This window comes from Podarcis tiliguerta (assembly GCF_965153285.1).
Source record: "Podarcis tiliguerta genome assembly, chromosome: 1".
NCBI lineage: Eukaryota > Metazoa > Chordata > Lepidosauria > Squamata > Lacertidae > Podarcis > Podarcis tiliguerta.
The window spans coordinates 122,571,755-122,590,126 of record NC_139534.1 but is presented as its reverse complement, the minus strand read 5'-3'; the positions used below and the strand labels follow the sequence as shown (position 1 = coordinate 122,590,126).

The 18,372-nt window shown below is 45.1% G+C and overlaps 1 protein-coding gene and 1 long non-coding RNA gene across 11 annotated transcripts in view; one reads left to right on the top strand and one right to left on the bottom strand.

Moving 5' to 3' along the window:
- Nucleotides 1–10,527: 10,527 nt before the first annotated feature.
- On the top strand, nucleotides 10,528–13,000 carry LOC310677728. The gene is made up of 2 exons (XR_014511386.1): nucleotides 10,528–11,233; nucleotides 11,386–13,000. It is a non-coding gene; the product is annotated as an uncharacterized lncRNA (long non-coding RNA).
- INF2 (inverted formin 2) overlaps nucleotides 11,020–18,372 on the bottom strand; it is a 71,302-nt gene continuing 63,949 nt past the window's right edge. For 2 of the 10 annotated variants that reach the window (XM_083433812.1, XM_083433816.1), the window contains exons 22-23: nucleotides 17,410–17,484; nucleotides 11,020–14,460 (exon numbers count right to left, since the gene is read on the bottom strand). In XM_083433812.1, the coding sequence (XP_083289938.1) occupies nucleotides 17,411–17,484 (74 nt within the window). In that variant the 3' untranslated portion in view covers nucleotides 11,020–14,460; nucleotide 17,410. Of the gene's footprint in view, nucleotides 17,488–18,372 lie in introns of all 10 variants that reach the window. The other 8 variants (XM_083433811.1, XM_083433814.1, XM_083433809.1 and 5 more) reach the window with 5 other exon arrangements.

Genomic DNA, 18,372 nt, shown 5'->3' with positions numbered 1-18,372 from the left:
GAATTCATCTAATCCCCTTTCCAGGCCCTCCTGGTTGGTGGCCATCGTAACGTCAGATTTGGCTAAGTGCTCATGTCGTGAGGCTAAATCAGAGGGAGAGCAGGAAGCATTTCCCTCATTCTGAACAGGCATCACTGCAATGTCAGGTTTTGCAATGTAAGAAGAGCCCATCTGTTCTCAAAGCTGCCAACCAGATACCTATGGGAAGTTCGTGAGCAGAAGCTGAGTGGTACAGCATCCTCCCCGTTTGTGTTTTCCAGCAACTGGCATTCCGTGAAGTACTGATTCTGATGGTGGAGCTAGAACATCACCATCAAGACTGGTGACTGCCATTCTCAGAGCAGTGCACCAAAGACTTTTGCCGTTTCTGCAATATTTTGCTTTATTTACAATTATACAAGAGTTTAAAGGTAAAGGGACCCTTGTTGCGGACGACTCTGGGGTTGTGGTGCTCATCTCGCTTTATTGGCCAAGGGAGCTGGCGTATAGCTTCCAGGTCATGTAGCCAGCATGACTAAGCTTCTTCTGACAAAACCAGAGCAGCGCACGTTTATCTTCCCGCCGGAGTGGTACCTATTTATCTACTTGCACTTTGACGTGCTTCCGAACTGCTAGGTTGGCAGGAGCAGGGACTGAGCAACGGGAGCTCACCCTGTCGCGGGGATTTGAACCACCGGCCTTCTGATCGGCAAGTCCTAGGCTCTGTGGTTTGACCCACAGCACCACCCGCATCCCAGTATACAAGAGTTTAAGTGGGGGCAGACAGCGGCCACTCCAACGAAGTTGATGGTGTCCTCAGAATCCTATAGCTTGCTCCTCTGGCAAAATTAGAGAAAGGAGACTTTGCACATAGAACTGCAGAATGATGTGGTGGACTCCTGGCTCTGTTCTTCAATTCTCCCATGTGGTACTGATTTGAGGATCAGCCTGGGTACCAACAATTGACGATTCACCTCAGACATTATGCCATGTGAGATAACTGTTCTAAAGATAATAAGGCAGGGGAGCTTACCTCTCTACCCTCGCTCACCTGCCCAAGTTGAATTTTGCTGCATTTAAAAAAAAAAGGGGGGGGGGGAAGCAGTTGTTCCTGTCAGAGCAAAGTGCCTTTGATGTATTGACCACATATAATTTGATGGTTAATGATCACTTCTCGAAATCTTGACTCAAGGAAAATAGAACTTCACAAGCTAACTGAGTCAGGAAACCGGAGATTCCATTATAAGCTCCAGTGGGGGAAAACTATACGAGCTTGTCAAATATGAAAGGAAAGCAGATGTGAATTCATCGTAAAACAGGAACCCATCAGTTGGTTCATATTATTTATTAATAAATAGGTGCACGTTTTGCTGTCTCCTTAAGGCAGCGTTTCATCCAGGAACTTTGCCATCACGTAGTTGTTCCGTGTCTCTGGCCTGAAATAAACCAGGACCTTTAAAATCAGGATTTGAAAATAAAATAAAGAAAATAAACATTCATTTTTGTATAGACTCATTATTTGGCAAATGGGAAGAATCCTATTTATCTCAGCAGAGGTGGCTGCTGCCCGTTATGGGTGACAGGGCAGAAAGTGGGGAGACCAGCCGTAGATTGAGACCTGAGGTTGATTCCCAGCTCTCTATGAAGTGGACCATGCCACCTTTGACTTCAGCCCATTTTGCAGTGTTGTCATGAGGCTTGGAACCGTGCTTTCTTTTCTTTTTAATTTTTAATTTCATTTTATAACACAAATAAAAAACACAAACATAAAAGACAAACAATACAAACAAATTCTTGTCCTTTCCTTATTTTTCTAAATATTCTTAAGTGGGCTTCCCCAAGTCCCACCTATCTGATTTTCATTTTACTTCATCTTTAGCAGTTTACATATATCATAATTTCTAACCATCTCTTTTTTTAATCACACTTAAAATAACTTCACATTTTATCACTTACAAATAATACTGTTTTAAAATACCCTATCTTCTACTTCTAACCCTACAGCCTATATCCACTTCCAAAGCTATTCTAAGATTTAAATATTAACATATTTTTTTTCAAATATTCCTTAAACTTCTTCCAGTCTTCTTCCACCATCTCTTCTCTCTGGTCTCAGAGTCTCCCGGTCAGTTCGGCAAGTTCCATATAGTCCATCACCTTCATCTGCCATTCTTCGATAGTTGGTAAATCTTGTTTCTTCCAATTCTTCGTTAACAATACTCTCGCAGCTGTTGTGGCATACAGAAAAAAAGTAGCATCCTTTTTGGGGATTTCACCCCCCCAATATACCAAGTAAAAAGGCTTCTGGTTTTTTAATAAATGTGTTTTTCAACACTTTTTTCAATTCATTATAAATCCTTTCCCAGAAGTCTTTTACCTTGGGGCATGTCCACCACATGTGGTGGAAGGTTCCTTCTTTTTCTCTACATTTCCAGCATTTATTATCATGAGTATGATACATTTTTGCTAACTTCACTGGTGTTAAATACCATCTGTATATCATTTTCATCAAATTTTCTCTTATAACATTACAAGCTGTAAATTTGATTCCCCTTTTCCACAATTTCTCCCAATCCAGCATCATGATATTGTGCCCCACATCCCTTGGAACTGTGCTTTCTAGGCATGGGATGAGCGCAAGCCCGGATGAGCCCTATGCCGCTCTGATGAAGCAGGGCCCCAAACAGCTGAGTGTAAAACTCTTTCCCTACTTACCTATATTAGATGCTGCTGAGAGCCTGATCTCAGCAGAATTCAGTGATGATGAAAATACAAGCAGACTGGTTTACTGGAAGATGTTGGCCGCCCTATTCCATTATTTATAGCGTGGCATTTTGTGGCTAAGCGCCAGGGAACAGCAAGAGCTGTAGCGGCAGCATCAATGCGCTCGGGAAAACGTGAGCAGAGTACGCCCAGAATAAACATGGGTACCTGGTCTAACAACTCAGCAAAGCAGATATACAGAGCATCAGAACAAGGGCTGTCAAACAGACCACACAGAGCAAGTTTGAAAGGCTGATTTCTATCTCGACAAAGAAAGACTAAACAATTGGAGAGGCAGGTGTGCTCCTGGGTACTGCAAAGTTTACCCTGGAATGCTCTTCTGTTTGTTATGGCTGGAGTGCTTGGCTTTGTCCAGAGGAAACTTTAGGCTCCTACCCAAATATGGTGCCAGTTTCTTAGCTCCCCATCTGTGCCTGGCAGGGGAAGGAAGGAAGAAAGAAAGAAAGAAAGAAAGAAAGGGAAAGAACTTGCCAGAGGTGACACCCAACACAGCTTTCTTGCGTTATCTGTGGATGTTGTTAAAACTGGATTGAATGGGAAAGGCAGCCACTGGTATCAAACTTGGTTGGCAGATGTCGGAAATGCAGGCGATTTAACTGTCAGTGAAAATGGCCTCAGGGGGAAGAATGCTCCAGAATGATCTTCTATACTGAGATTGTCTTTGGATGCAATCTCACTGCACATCCGAGATGGACGTAAGAAGAGCCTTCTGGATCATGCCAATGGCCCAACTAGCCCAGTATCCTGTTCCCACAGTGGCCAACCATATGCCCTTGGGAAACCATATGCCCTGCCCCCTCCTCTAGTTTTCACCAACTGCTTTCAGAAGCATGGTTGCCTCCAACTGTAGTGGCAGAGCCGAGCCATCATGGGTAGTAACCTTCATTAGCCATGAATTTTTCTAATCTTCTTTTAAAGCCTTCAAGGTTGGGGAGCCTGTAGCCCTCCATAGGCTGTTGAACTACAGCTCCCATCTATCTCTGGCTGCTGCTTTTGCTGGCTGGGGATGTTGAGAGTTGGAAATCAATAGGACTTCAGATGGCCTCATGGAATCCAGTGGGTCTACAGGACATCTAACGCAGGTCACACCCACATGGTACATTTAAAGGCCTATGGCTTCCCCATAAGAATCCTGGGAACTTTGCTTCCATAAGGATGCTGGGAATTGTAGATTTGTGAACTACACCTGGTACGCAGGCTAAGACCCTACCTGCCCGCGGACTGTCTCACCAGAGTGGTGCATGCTCTAGTTATCTCCCGCTTGGACTACTGCAACGCGCTCTACGTGGGGCTACCTTTGAAGGTGACCCGGAAACTGCAATTAATCCAGAATGCAGCAGCTAGACTGGTGACTGGGAGTGGCCACCGGGACCACATAACACCGGTTCTGAAAGGTCTGCATTGGCTCCCAGTTCGTTTCCGAGCACAATTCAAAGTGTTGGTGCTGACCTTTAAAGCCCTAAACGGCCTCGGTCCTGAAGGAGTGTCTCCACCCCCATTGTTCAGCCCGGACACTGAGATCCAGTGCCGAGGGCCTTCTGGCTGTTCCCTCATTGTGAGAGGTAAGGTTACAGGGAACCAAACAGAGGGCCTTCTCGGTAGTGGCGCCCACCCTGTGGAACACCCTCCCTTCAGATGTGAAGGAAAGTAGTTATCCTATCTTTAAAAGACATCTGAAGGCAGCCCTGTTCAGGGAGGTTTTTAATATTTTAATATTTTAATATTTTAATATTTAACGCTGTATTGTTTTTAATACTTGATTGGGAGCCGCCCAGATTGGCTGGGGAAACTCAGCCAGATGGGCGGGGTATAAATAATAAATTCTTATTATATTATTATTACAGTTCCTGGGATTCTTTGGAAGAATCTATGTGTGCTGTAAATGTATGGTGTGGCTGTGATCTTCGAGCCCAACCTTATATACCACCAGTGTGGTGTAGTGGTTGAGAGCAGTAGTCTTGTAATCTGGGGAACCGGGTTCGCGTCTCCGCTCCTCCACATGCAGCTGCTGGGTGACCTTGGGCCAGTCACACTTCCTTGAAGTCTCTCAGCCCCACTCACCTCACAGAGTGTTTGTTGTGGGGGAGGAAGGGAAAGGAGAATGTTAGCCGCTTTGAGACTCCTTAAAGGGAGTGAAAGGCGGGATATCAAATCCAAACTCCTCCTCCTCCTCTTCTTCTTCTTCTTCTTCTTCTTCTTCTTCTTCTTCTTCTTCTTCTTCTCAGAAATGAGTCCACTTGGGTTCAATGTGGCTTACTTCCTGGTAAGAGGTCTGGATGCAACACCATATGCAACATTGCTTTTCAGATTCAAAAGACAAAGATGGACCATGAGGATTCTTCAACAACAAACAAGACATTGACCACACTAGACTGAAATGACAACCCTGCTGTAGTTTGGATGTTTTGTTTCGTAAGGCCAGTCCCATGACACACACACATTTTCAATTCTGTTCTGGGGAAGGACAACAACCACCACCCACTATTCATGACATGTGAAGAAATTTGGCATGAGGTTTACTTTCACTGAGAAATAACATCTCTCTCTCTTCTTAGTATAGTTTTGAAAAAGCTGGCTTTATTTAATGCCATACAATGTCCATGATTGTTTGAGCATCAACATTCTCTCTTGTTGTAAAGATCTTTCATGCTTTTCTTAGAGAATAAAGATCTTCAGTTGGGTATCCAACAGCTTTGATGGCATTTCTATCTACTAGTGAAATGGCAGGACTATTTCCTGCATTTTTGTAGAGCTGGAAGGGATCCTGAGGGTCATCTAGTCCTTCCCCTAACAATGCAGGAATCGCAGCTAAAGCATCCATGACAGATGGCCATCCAACCTCTGCTTAAAAACCTCCAAGGAAGGGGAGTCCGCCTCCCCCCAAGGGAGACCGTTTCACTGTTGAACATCTCTTACTGTCAGAAAGTTCTTCCTGATGTTTAGTCAGAATCTCCTTGTAACTTGAAGCCATTACCCTCAAGAGCAGGAGAAAACCAGCTAGCTCCCTCTTCCATGTGACAGCCCTTAGGATAGTTGAAGATGGCTATCCTATTTCCTCTCAGTCTCCTCCTTTCCAGGATAAACATTCCCAGATCCTTCAACTGTTCCTCATAAGGCTTGGTTTCCAGACCCTTGATGATCTTGGTTGCCCTCTTCTGCACACATTTCAGTAGAGGGCAGTAGCAAGGTCAGGGCAGTGTAGACACACCAGCAGAAACAATGGATGAGCTCTGCCAGTGCATCCCCACTGCCCTGACCCCCGCTGCCACACTGCCTCCGCCCCCCCCCCACTTGTTGCCATTATGGATGGCTGGACTAGCATCCTAAACGGCCTCGGTCCAGTATACCTGAACGAGCGTCTCCACCTCCATTGTTCTGCCTGGACACTGAGGTCCAGTGCTGAGGGCCTTCTGGCAGTTCCCTTGCTGTGAGAAGCCAAGTTGCAGGGAACCAAGCAGAGGGCCTTTTCAGTAGTGGCACCCACCCTGTGGAACACCCTCCCACCCAATGTCAAAGAGAAAAACAACTACCTGACATTTAGAAGACATCTGAAGGCAGCCCTGTTTAGGGAAGCTTTTAATGTTTAATAGGTTATTGTATTTTAATATTCTGTTGAAAGCCGCCCAGAGTGGCTGGGGAAACCCAGCCAGATGGATAGGGTATGTATGTATGTATGTAGGTATGTATGTATAAATAAATAATAATCTGACCTCAGCACCAGAGACAGGACAGCATCCCGACATCTCACCACTCTAGCTAGTGCCTGCTTGTTACTCACCCAAACACCACTCATGGCATCCCATGAGCAGAGTGACACATGTGCAAGCTGTAAGCTGAAGTATGTGGCCTGTGTCTTCTGCCTCCCTGTTGACTGATAGATGCCTGGCAGGCAGGTGACCAGGCTAGCCCAGGCCAGCAAAAAGCAAACATTGCAGACTGGGGGGAGAAATTGGCTTGACTCCACCTTTTAACACGAGTCTTCCTCATTTGCAATGCCCTAAACACTGTGGGAATTGAATTGCAGAAACCTGCACTTCTCTGAATTTTGCAGTGCCGTTCCCCAACCAAAAGAAAATGTGTTCAGAATGTACCTATTAGGGAGGAAGTGTCCATTAAATGCATATATTAGTGAAAATGACATTGCATATCTTATATCCATTTTGGAGAACTGTGTTTCAATATGTGATATTTGACAGTTTGTTCTCCTGTGGCTTGGCCACAGGAAAAATACGAAATGACATTTAGAGCTGACAGCTGAGGTGCAGCCATATTTAATGGACCTGACAATTACCGATGCAACATTTTGCAACATTTTAAATATTTTGTAGCTGAAATGCTAAGGCATTTTAACAGGATTTGACAACTGACAGCTTATTATATTTCATACTTGGCACCTGCCAGCATCAAAGCAAGAAATGCCAACAAGTCTAAAACACTAACGTTTCCAATTTTCAGGTAGAAATTTACCCCCAATTCAAATTTGAAATTCTGCATGCAAACTCTTCATAGCAAAATTTGAAATGTGTCCCCGTCGCGGGGATTCGAACCGCTGACCTTCCAATCAGCAAGCCCAAGAGGCTCAGTGGTTTAGACCACAGCACCTTAAATCTGTGGGGATGATTAGGGAGGCAGGAGAGGATATATTATTTAATGATATCCTTCCTAACTTGCGCTAGCAAGTTCCATATTCTGGCAGAGTCCCTCTTTTTAAATTACACAGTGATCAGCTTGTTGCTGACTCATCTGAGTCTTACTATTAAAGATTCCTTCCTGGTAAAATCCCTTCTAATCTCTCTTAAAACGAATAAACACAAAGAATCTGATTAACGTTAATATAAAAGTAGTTTACTTACAGATTCATTCAGGTTCACAAACATATCCCTGAAGGCAGGCTTAGGTTACATACTATAACTATTCCTTAAAGGTCCGTGTAGTTAAAGCTATGGTTTTCCCAGTAGTGATGTATGGAAGTGAGAGCTGGACCATAAAGAAGGCTGATCGCCAAAGAATTGATGCTTTTGAGTTATGGTGCTGGAGGAGACTCTTGAGAGTCCCATGGACTGTAAGAAGATCAAACCTCTCCATTCTGAAGGAAATCAGCCCTGAGTGCTTACCGGAAGGACAGATCCTGAAGCTGAGGCTCCAATACTTTGGCCACCTCATGAGAAGAGAAGACTCCCTGGAAAAGACCCTGATGTTGGGAAAGATTGAGGGCACAAGGAGAAGGGGACAACAGAGGACGAGATGGTTGGACAGTGTTTTCGAAGCTACCAGCATGAGTTTGACCAAACTGCGGGAGGCAGTGGAAGACAGGAGGGCCTGGCGTACTCTGGTCCATGGGGTCACGAAGAATCGGACACGACTAAACGACTAAACAACAACAACATTCCTTAAAGAAGTTAATCCCAAGTGACTGTGACTAAGCAGTCACTTCTCCAAACACACAGCAACATACAAATCACACTGATCAGAACATGGAGGCCGTGTGCTCCTCCATGCTGGTACAACAGACCACACCCTCTTCAAGTCTGTCCCAGCTCAGGAGGAAACAGGAAGTCTTCTCCTGAGTGGTACAAAACATCTCCTAACATGCCCACTGAAGGAATGTTGTACTTGACTGCAGTTTTACACCCCACAAAATCCCCACCTGCTTCTCTGGGGTGACCTTGAGGCTAGTCACTGTCTCTCAGCATGACCTACCTCAAAGGGTTGTTGTGAGGATAAAATGGGCGGAGGGGGAAGAACCACATATGCTGTCTTGAAGGCGAGCTATAAATACAGTAAATGCATTAATTGATCCATACATAAGTAAACTCCATTTATGTTGACTTGCAGCATGGGACAAAAAAATAAATAAATCGTCAGCTGCTCACTCAAGGGAAGATGGAGCCACCTGCTGGGCAAATTGTATTATCTGTATAACATACTTCATATAAAACTGCCTGGTTTTCTTTCAGATGTTTGTTCACCTGTTGGTTAATTGTGGCGGCGGCGGCCGGGGGCGGGGGGGAGGAAAGCTGAACTAAACTGAACACCTGAATCTTCAGAGTTTGCTGCCTAATCGTCATTCAGGGCTTTATAAATGAAGCTACATTATGGATACAAGTGAGGTGGTGGTCGGAGGAGAGCTGAATCAAAAAGCTTACCAAAAAAATGTAGTGTGATAAAGCAGGACTGCCATGGATTTGGCTACTAAAATGAGCACGTCTCTCAAAAGGTTGCAAACTTTGGCTCGGCCGAGGAACATTCGCCCAGAATTGCTGAATTTTGTGCTAGGAGAATGGATGTGTAATGGTTCTAGGGGTTGCTCGTGCGTAAGTTGCCGTTACTCATGGCTAGGTTGCCTGGTTGAACCCTTTCTGTTTGGACAGCCTCAAGTTCCGTGGCTGCCTCAGTCGCTGGCAGAATCCGTCAGTGGGCGTTTCTTGAACCTCTTCCAGCATAGAAGCTGTTTGACGCCCAGTCTCCTCCTACTTTGCCTGCGCGGAAGTCTTCTGCGCAAAGTGGGTGTGGGCAGCGGAGTACCCGTCCCCTCTCCGCTGGTCTCCGGCGAAGAGTCCTGAAGCCACCTCTCCGATTCCCCCATCTGCCCCCCTTCTCCACTGGTGTTACGCTGATTTCCTTCCCCAGCGGATGGGCTACCTCTCTCCCTACTGGGACCCTCTCCGCCATCCCTCTGGAGCCTCCTCTCCGCCTCCAGCTCCGATGGCAGTTCCCTGACAAGATGCCACGTTGAAAGCTCTAGAATCTAAGATGCCTCAAACTTGCCCCTTGTTCAGACCACTTTTCTGCTCTCCAGGGTCTAAGTGTTGGACCTGTATATACAGCCTAGGGAACCGCCTTGACTCAACTGCCCATGAGCTAGGAGTGGGCTGACCTTTCTTGAAGACATGGGCTGAGTCTTACCTGAAATTTATGAGATGGCTGAGGGTTTGTTTGTTTTTGCTCTGCTATTTAACATCTTTGGCACCCTCCCAGGAGTGATGTGAGATCATATTGCATGATGCCGCTCTGAAGACCTTCTGAGGTGCGTGTCTGTGTGTGTATAGAATTTGCTTTCTGGCTTCTAACGGTGATGTATCTACAGTTTCACTTGCAAACTGCTTAGTGTGTGCTTTGATTCAGCAGCATGGAAACATTCTGTATAAAAAACAAACCAGTGTGTTGTGGTGGCCAGAGTGCTGTTCTAGGATGTGGGAGACCTGGGTTAAAATTTTCACTCAGCCGTGAAGCTCACCTTGGGAATGTCACTGCTTCTCAACCTAACCTACCTCAAAGGGGTGTTGTGAGGCTAATATGGAGAGGGAGAAGAATCCTTATCATGCCACCTTATCATAGAATCGTAAAGATGGAAGGGAACCCGAGGGTCATCTAGCCCAACCCCATGCAATGCAGGAATCTCAACTAACGCATCCATGACAGATGGCCATCCAACCTCTGCTCATTGGAGGAAAAGGTCAGATATAATTACAAAAATAAATAAAATAACATTGAGTCACTGGCCTAGAGGGTGGGTTAGGCACTTTATTGTACGTCTCTCCTAATGTAAAGGTAAAGGGACCCCTGACCATTAGGTCCAGTCGAAGATGACTCTGGGGTTGTGGCACTCATCTCGCTTTATTGGCTGAGGGAGCCGGCGTACAGCTTCCGGGTCATACGGCCAGCATGACTAAGCCGCTTCTGGCGAACCAGAGCAGCACACGGAAACGCCGTTTACTTTCCCGCTGGAGCGGTCCCTATTTATCTACTTGCACTTTCGTGCTTTCGAACTGCTAGGTTGGCAGGAGCAGGGACCGAGCAACAGGAGCTCACCCCGTCGTGGGGATTCAAACCGCCGACCTTCTGATCAGCAAGTCCTAGGCTCTGTGGTTTAACCCACAGCGCCACCTGCGTCCCTCTCCTAATGTACACATTTTAAATTTAGCATTTCTGCAAATGCCACATGGGTTTTGATACACTTGGGAGCAAAAATCTCAATCTCATGGATTCGGAAGCAAGTCGCTCTGAATGGAAATGGGTCTTACTCCCAAGATGCAGGACTTCAACCATGAAGAGAAGAAGCCATGTTGTGAGTGGTGTTTGATGGACCTGGAGGGGTTGGCAGGAGATCGCAACTCTGCACATTCTAGCACTTTTCATATTTTCATTTTCGTGTGTGCCCCTTTGGGTTCCGTTTTGAGGGACCCTAAAATATAACAAACCATAATTCTCATGCAACTTTTGTTCAATTAAAAAAAAGAGGCAGACTTAGAGGAGTATATTTAATATAAGCCAGTTTATTGCACTGAGGAAGTAGGCATATACACAGAGTTGGAGAAGTTACGTTGTGAAATCATCATTAGTCCACCCAGAGCTGGACAAGGCTGCCCTCTTCCTTAAAAACCAAGGCTTTCTACCAAAGTCCCACTGAATTCCTGCTTCTTCCATCTTGGGTTGGTGGAGGGACAGTAACACTGCACAGAAACAGGAAGTGTGGCAGGTGCAACCTGGAACGCAGGGATGTTTGACCGCAGCTACACTCTGTTCCACTCAATTGAAGGTACAGGAGTCCATCCCTCTTTGCATCTGGTTACCCTAGAGGAGAGCAGCAGCGGCGAAACCCACTACCTTATATTGAACCAGACCATTCATCCATCTAGCTCAGTATTGTCTTCTCTGACTGACAGTGGCTTTTCTGGGGTCTCTGGCAGGTCACACCCCCAACTCTACTTGGAGAGGCTGGGAACGAACCTATAAACCTCTGCATGCCAGACAGATGGTCTACCACTGAGCATCGGTCTTCCCTCAATCCAGCCCCACAGCCCCCTATTGTCTATGCATTTGTTTGGTCCATGAGTTTGGTCTGGTGCTCTGTTGTTTGCCTGAAATGTGTCCCTTTCTGCTCGCTATGCCTTGCAGAGATCAAGCCCTGACCCGCTTTTGGGGGTTTTGCCTAGGTGGTTGGCCACAGGGAGATAAACGCCTAGCTTTTCCAAGGCTAGGTCAGGGCTAGATAACAGGACTTTGCAAACAAAACCACCTCCAAATATGACATGCACAATCAGTTTTAAGGTGCCCTAAGTATTCCCGTGATCTTTTCGACAAAATGAAATCCTGTGATCACCCAAAAAGAAATGGTCAGAACTGGCTGCCCTCCGAGTCAGTGTTAGGCAAAAAAAGCCACCATACGACACCCATCTCAGTTCAGCAGAGCGTCTAGCCTCTTGTAAGTCATTAACAAGAATTTGTGCAATTAATATTGTTACTAAGCTCAGCATATAAAATTATTTCCATACTTTCAACGTAATATTTCAATGTCACCTGGGTAAAATATACAGAAGGGGGCAGCTATGTACATATCCAACAGAAATAAACAATGACGTAAATCACTTCTTAGGATAGATTATGTAAGGTTCCAATTAGTGAACACCAAAAGGTTTTAAGGTTTCATTAAAGCCACATAGCCTGTACAGAATCCCTCGAGTTCAGGCAGTGAAAAACAACAACAACCCCAAACAAAGCAGGTTTTGAAATCCAGAGGTTTCTCATGGAAAAGTTTTGAGTGAAAAGCTTTTAGGGAGTTAAGGATGTTAATACTTTGGCAAGTGTTTTTTCTGGCAAAGACACACAGAGTTGTGGGGCGCAGGTTTCGTGTGTTGCTGAGCTGAAGGCAGGAAAAGAGTTAGGACACTCTCCCAGTCAAGAGTGCAGCTGATTCAGGCTGGATCTACACTGACCTGTTTAATGTTATTAGAACGATATATCATTCCCAAACATCACAGGGCATTCTGGCAATTTAAAAGCATTTCTCCACCTTGTTTTCTCCGTAAAAATGCTGTTTCCCTACTGCCAGTTCCTGGTTGCTCTGCAGCCCCCTCTTGTGCCACATTTTAATAATGCATTATGAACGTTAAAAGTAGGATGCAATGTGTCCATCTGTGTTATGAAAACCCTTCCTTAACTTTATAAACCATGAGTTTAGATCAATCGTGTGTGAGGCAGAAGTGACTATTACCACTTCAGGCTGCAGGAAGGGGGTGGTCGTAGCTTTTGAACGGACTTCAGTTTATAGCAACTAGCTTGTCTAGAGAAAAGGGCTTTAGCCGGGTCTGTTGTGTTAGCTTCCAACTTTCAGGGATTTCTCTCTTTTTTTTAAAAAAAATCCAAGCCTGCATTCAAAATTGCCACTCCCCAGGGGTAAGGAGATTTAGCCCAGCCAGCTGTGCTAGTTTTCTACTTCCAGGGATTTTAAAAATAATATATATATATATAAGGCAGCATCCAAAAACATCATCTCGTTCTGAAGTCATGCAGCCCCATTTTATCTCTTTAGGACCTGACCACTTCATTCAGAGGCCTGCGTAGACTGGGCTTTTTGTCTGAAGTAACTGGAACATAGGAAAATAAGAAGGCCCTTGTGTGATCAGGCTAAGCCCAGGACCCTGTTCTCATAGCGGCCAACATGACGCTGATGGGAAACCCGCAAGCAGGCCTTGAGAACAGCACTCTCCTTGCTTGTGATTCCCAGCAACAGTGGAGGCAGAAGATAGCCTTTGTGCCTAGTAGCCATTGATGGACTTATTGTCCATGGAGATGGAACACTATGTCGGGATTTGCTGGAGCTAGTATGTAAAGTATTCTTAAGACTCTGGACTGGTCCTGCCCATCCAGGCTGTGCACAGTGGGGCTATAAATGGTTTCCTGTTTGAGCTGGGACCTTGACTGAACAACAAGGTCTTCCTGGCTCTAAAGTGTTTCTGTGCATTCCTGGGCTTCAACTCCCTGCTGACCTGTGGCAGCTGCCCATGGCTAGTCATTGACACAGCAGATGATGTGCTTGATGCATAAATGCTGGGAGTTTATGCAGAATAGGTCTGCATGGATAGTGTCATTCTAAGGTTTAGTCACTAGGTGGCACTAGATCTAGTTGTATATCTGAGTGGAGTCAGGCACTTCCCTTTGCTGTTCTGTTCTTGCTTAAAAATCAATGAAGTTCTTGTTTAGCTTCCTGACTGTTGGGTTCTCATATATCAATGCTATTACCTAAAATGGGAACTGTGTATTATTTGGTACGTATACAAGTTTGAAAGAGTAAGCTTTGATAAAAAGATCTTGGGATTTCCTGTTCGCCCTCCTGCACAACTTCCTTACTTGAGTCTGGTGAGGCCTTATAGCATTGCCAAATTTGTTATTTCAGTTGGAACAGGACCGTGGGTCTTTGTAGGAACAGACACAGCAGAGCATTTGCATTTCATGTAACAACAGTAACAAACAACAAACAACACAACCTTGGTTCCGCATATCTTTCAATGGCCAGCGCCCATTTATACAGTCATTTAATGAAAGCCCTTCCAATAGGAAGTTGACAGTGTTGGCTTAAATTATCCCTGCCATTGGGTTCTAGAGGCACCATTTAGGCCGCATCTCCCTGGGCTTCGATCTGTGAGTTACCCAGAGTGGTTCATCCAGTGTGACACTGACCAGAGGCCTGGTCGCAACAGCATGAAACCGGGAGGGAGTTTGTATAGAATTAGAACTTCGCATAAGGCACGTATGTTTGGAAATCTCTCGCATCTGGGTGCTACCTATTACATACCCACCGTCACCCTAGGAGAAAAAAAACAACCCCACCTCTACCCCCGTTACCATGGCTACCTTCCATAGCATATGTTACTGAAGAATGTGCTTCTTTTTATTTTTTCTGTCTCGCTGCGCCACCTGTAAAGGAAAGGACACATCAATTTCCTTAGTGCCATTTTGAAGCAAAGAGGTTGCTTAATTTGGAGCATCATGTATGATCTCTGTCCGCGCTGCAATCTGTTTAGCTCTAACACTGCTGCAGCTTCATGTGCCATTTTTTTTCCTGGGGACATGACTGAGAGTTTTAGCAGTCTACAAACCTCCCAAGCTGAAAGGGCTAATGAAATTTGAGAGTTCCACTTTGGTTCTATGGTGGGGGAGAGGGAGCAGTTTATAAATATTGTGGATAAATGAATTTTTTGCCTTGACTTGCGTTTTCAAGTGAATGCATTACTGGGAGGTGTGGAATGAAAATGACTACAACAGCCTCCAACAGAAACAGTTCACATGTTCGCCAAAGTCACTATGCGTATAAAGGCTATATTGACAGCATAGCTCTTAAGATGAACATTTTATAACTTCTTTTAAAAACTGTACTTGAGCTTCGTGATCTTTGTTCATCTTCATGCACTGATTGGAAGATTTTCCTTTTCTGTGGGGTGTGTGATTAAGAATAGGGAACTCTGAATAGAATATCTACTGAACAAAGAGCTCTTATGGAAAAAGACTGGCCATTTGTGGACAATTATTGGGATCTCTTGGGAGAGATCTTCCATATCGTTTGCAGTACGGGTATTTACAGAGTTAGCTGGGTAAGGCTGTGGGAATGGAAGGCCTGGTAAAACAAACACACTGGTCATGTAACAAGGCGTTTAGAGATCACATGTCATTGATTCATTGGGTTATGTTATGGTGGCTTGCAATCAGAAGGCAGAGGAGGAGTAACTATGCAATTTCAGGATATTCTTCCTCTTGTTTCTTGACACTTTGTCCTCCCCAAACTGCTACCCTCCAGGCATCTTGGACTACAACATCCATTGGGCCTGACAACGGATCATGCTTGCTGGGAGTGATGGGATTTGGAGTGCGGCAACATCTAAAAGGCCACAGATGGGGGGGGGAATGCCTACTTTACACCACCGAAGGCAAAATCTGAGTGGAGTCTCATTGAGCAATGGAAGAACTGAAGAGTCCATTGGAAATCCAACAGCAGCACAAGCCCACCATCCGATTATCAGGACTTTGATCCAGATTTATGTCACAGCTCCAGTGAACAGAGGAGTCTTGGGTGGTGGTGGGTTGGTGACTCACAGATACGCCCAGTGCTTTTTTTCTGGGGGCGACGCAGGGGTACTCATACCCCTAAACATTTTGTGAATCTTTGTACTTCTGTCCATTTATAGTAGAACCTTGGTTTTCGAACGGCCTAGTTCTCAAACATTTTGGCTCCCGAGCGCCGCAAACCCGGAAGTGACTGCTCCGGTTTGTGAACTATTTTTGGAAGCCAAACATCCGATGGGGCTTCCGATTGGCTACAGGAGCTTCCTGCAGCCAATCAGAAGCCGTCCTTTAGTTTCTGAACGTTTTGAAAATTGAACGGACTTCTTGAACGGATTCCGTTCAACTTCCTAGGTATGTCTGTACTGGATTTATTTTTCCTGATTTGAACTGTAAAATGATGATTTTCTTGAGTCAAAATGAGAGTATCACTAAACATATTTTTTAGAAAAAAAAGCACTGGATACACCTGTCTGTGCACTGTGACCCTGCTGTCTGGAATAGGGTGGCCATGTGTCCCATTTCACAGAGGACAGTCCTCTATTTTAAATGCAACCCTAAGAAGGCAGAGTAGGTGGGCCATGAAGTTGCTCCTCAAAAACACCTTGTAAACCTGTGGGTAAGGACTGTCTTGTTTTGATTCAACCATACATCTAATATTGTACTTAATGTATATATACTATTGTATTTTATGTGTTCTGTTTTCTTCCTACCTTGTCTACTGGCTATTGACCAATGTGCGCTTTGAATTAGGAATCTTGAGCTTGAGATAACCACATCGGCCCAAGTTAAGGGGCTGTGGTAAGGACTGCAAACATGAAAAGTGGTTTCAACCTGCCAAAGCACTGTGCAAACAATAAGAGTTATATTATTAAAGGTGAAGGGCCCCTGGATGGTTAAGTCCAGTCAAAAGTGACTATGGGGTTGTGGCGCTCATCTCGCTTTTAGGCTGAGGGAGCCGGCGTTTGTCCACAGACAGCTTTCCGGGTCATGTGGCCAGCATGGCTAAACCTCTTCTGGTGCAATGGAACACTGTGACGGAAACCAGAGCGCATGGAAACGCCGTTTACCTTCCCACCACAGCGGTACCTATTTATCTACTTGCACTGGCGTGCTTTTGAACTGCTAGGTTGGCAGGAGCTGGGACAGAGCAATGGAAGCTCAGTCTGTTGCAGGGATTCGAACTGCCAACCTTCGGATCGGCAAGTCCAAGAGGCTCAGTGGTTGAGACCACAGTGCCACCCGTCTCTCTATATTACTAGAGTTATATTACTGAAGTGTTTCAACAATGGAGTGGGCCCGGTGCGCAGAACGGTTTGGGCTGAAATCTTCACTCAAAGCTCTATTTTGCCATGAAGTTCAATGGATGGCTGTGGGAAAGCCTCAACTTCATTCTACTGTTGCAAAGAAGGAGAACATAACTGAAATTGCATTTTTACAGGATTTTAAGGTATGGAAAACAGAAATCAAGACGGAAAGGACACCCGTAATCCCCACACGCCTGACAACATTAAACGATTCAACAGGAGACGTAAATTTTCCTGTGAGGAAACGATGATTGGCTTGACACAAAAAAAGGTAAGACCTTGGACCCAATCCTGAGCAACTAGGAGTCTTGCTAGTGACTCCAGTAGCTACAGAGATTGGACCCGGATGGCAAAATTACACACACGAAAAGAATATAGCGCATATAATTAGCCATTACAGAGGCAGAAGCACAGCTTTACGTGGCAATGATCATTAGGCATGGGAAGTCCCAAACGTGACAGTTAGTTCACACAGAGAAGCTGCCCCCGGTGGTTTACATACCTCACTGCAACTCACAACCTCTTTTTGCTTTATTATCTCCAGTATCAACCATCGCTTTTAAATCAGTGTCAACCACTGCTTTCAAATAAAAGAGAGACGCTGAATGTAGCCAGGTGATTAGCAATACCAAAACTGTTAACAACATGGCCATTCGGGCCGAAAGTCAGCGGGATGTCACAAAGAAGTCGCTTGATTAAAGACGTCTTAGCCGGTTAACCTCGGGAGCTTTAGTTGATCAGTCCTAATTAATTAACTGATGGCGCTTGCATACAAGTTAAGAAAGAGCTCTGAAGCAGAAAGGCAGACGTCCATCTTTTTCTTTGTAGGATGGATGTGTGCATTTGCAAGGAATGAAAATGCAGAGGTCCAGCTGCAGGACATCATAATTATTCTCTTGGAGGTTCAATAACTATTGTCAATGCCTACCAGTTATAGTTATGATCTGCATCCATTGGCAGAAGCAGAATGACACTGCGTATGAGTTGCTGGGAATCACAACCGAGGAGAATGCTTTTGCACTGTTTGTGGGCTTCCCATGGGCATCTAATCGGTAGGTTAGATGGGGGGGGGGGGAAGAAATAATCTAATTTAGATATACAGTGGTGCCTTGGTACTCAAACGGCTTGGCTCTCGAACAAATCAGCTCCCAAACGCCGCAAACCCGGAAGTGAGTGTTCCGGTTTGTAAATGTTTTTCGGAAGCTGAACGTTTGATGTGGCTTCCGATTGGGTGCAGGAAGCTCCTGCAGCCAATCGGAAGCCGCGCCTTGGTTTTTGAACTGTTTCGGGAGTCAAATGGACGCCCGGAACAGATTAAGTTTGAGAACCAAGGTACCACTGTAAATAAGCTTCAGCTTCCTGTCCATTATATAAAAGTATATCTCCAATAACACTTAGCCAACAATTCTTAGATATTCTGTTTCAAAACAGGATTTGGTGGAGAGGGGAAGACTGGTTCTCCCAG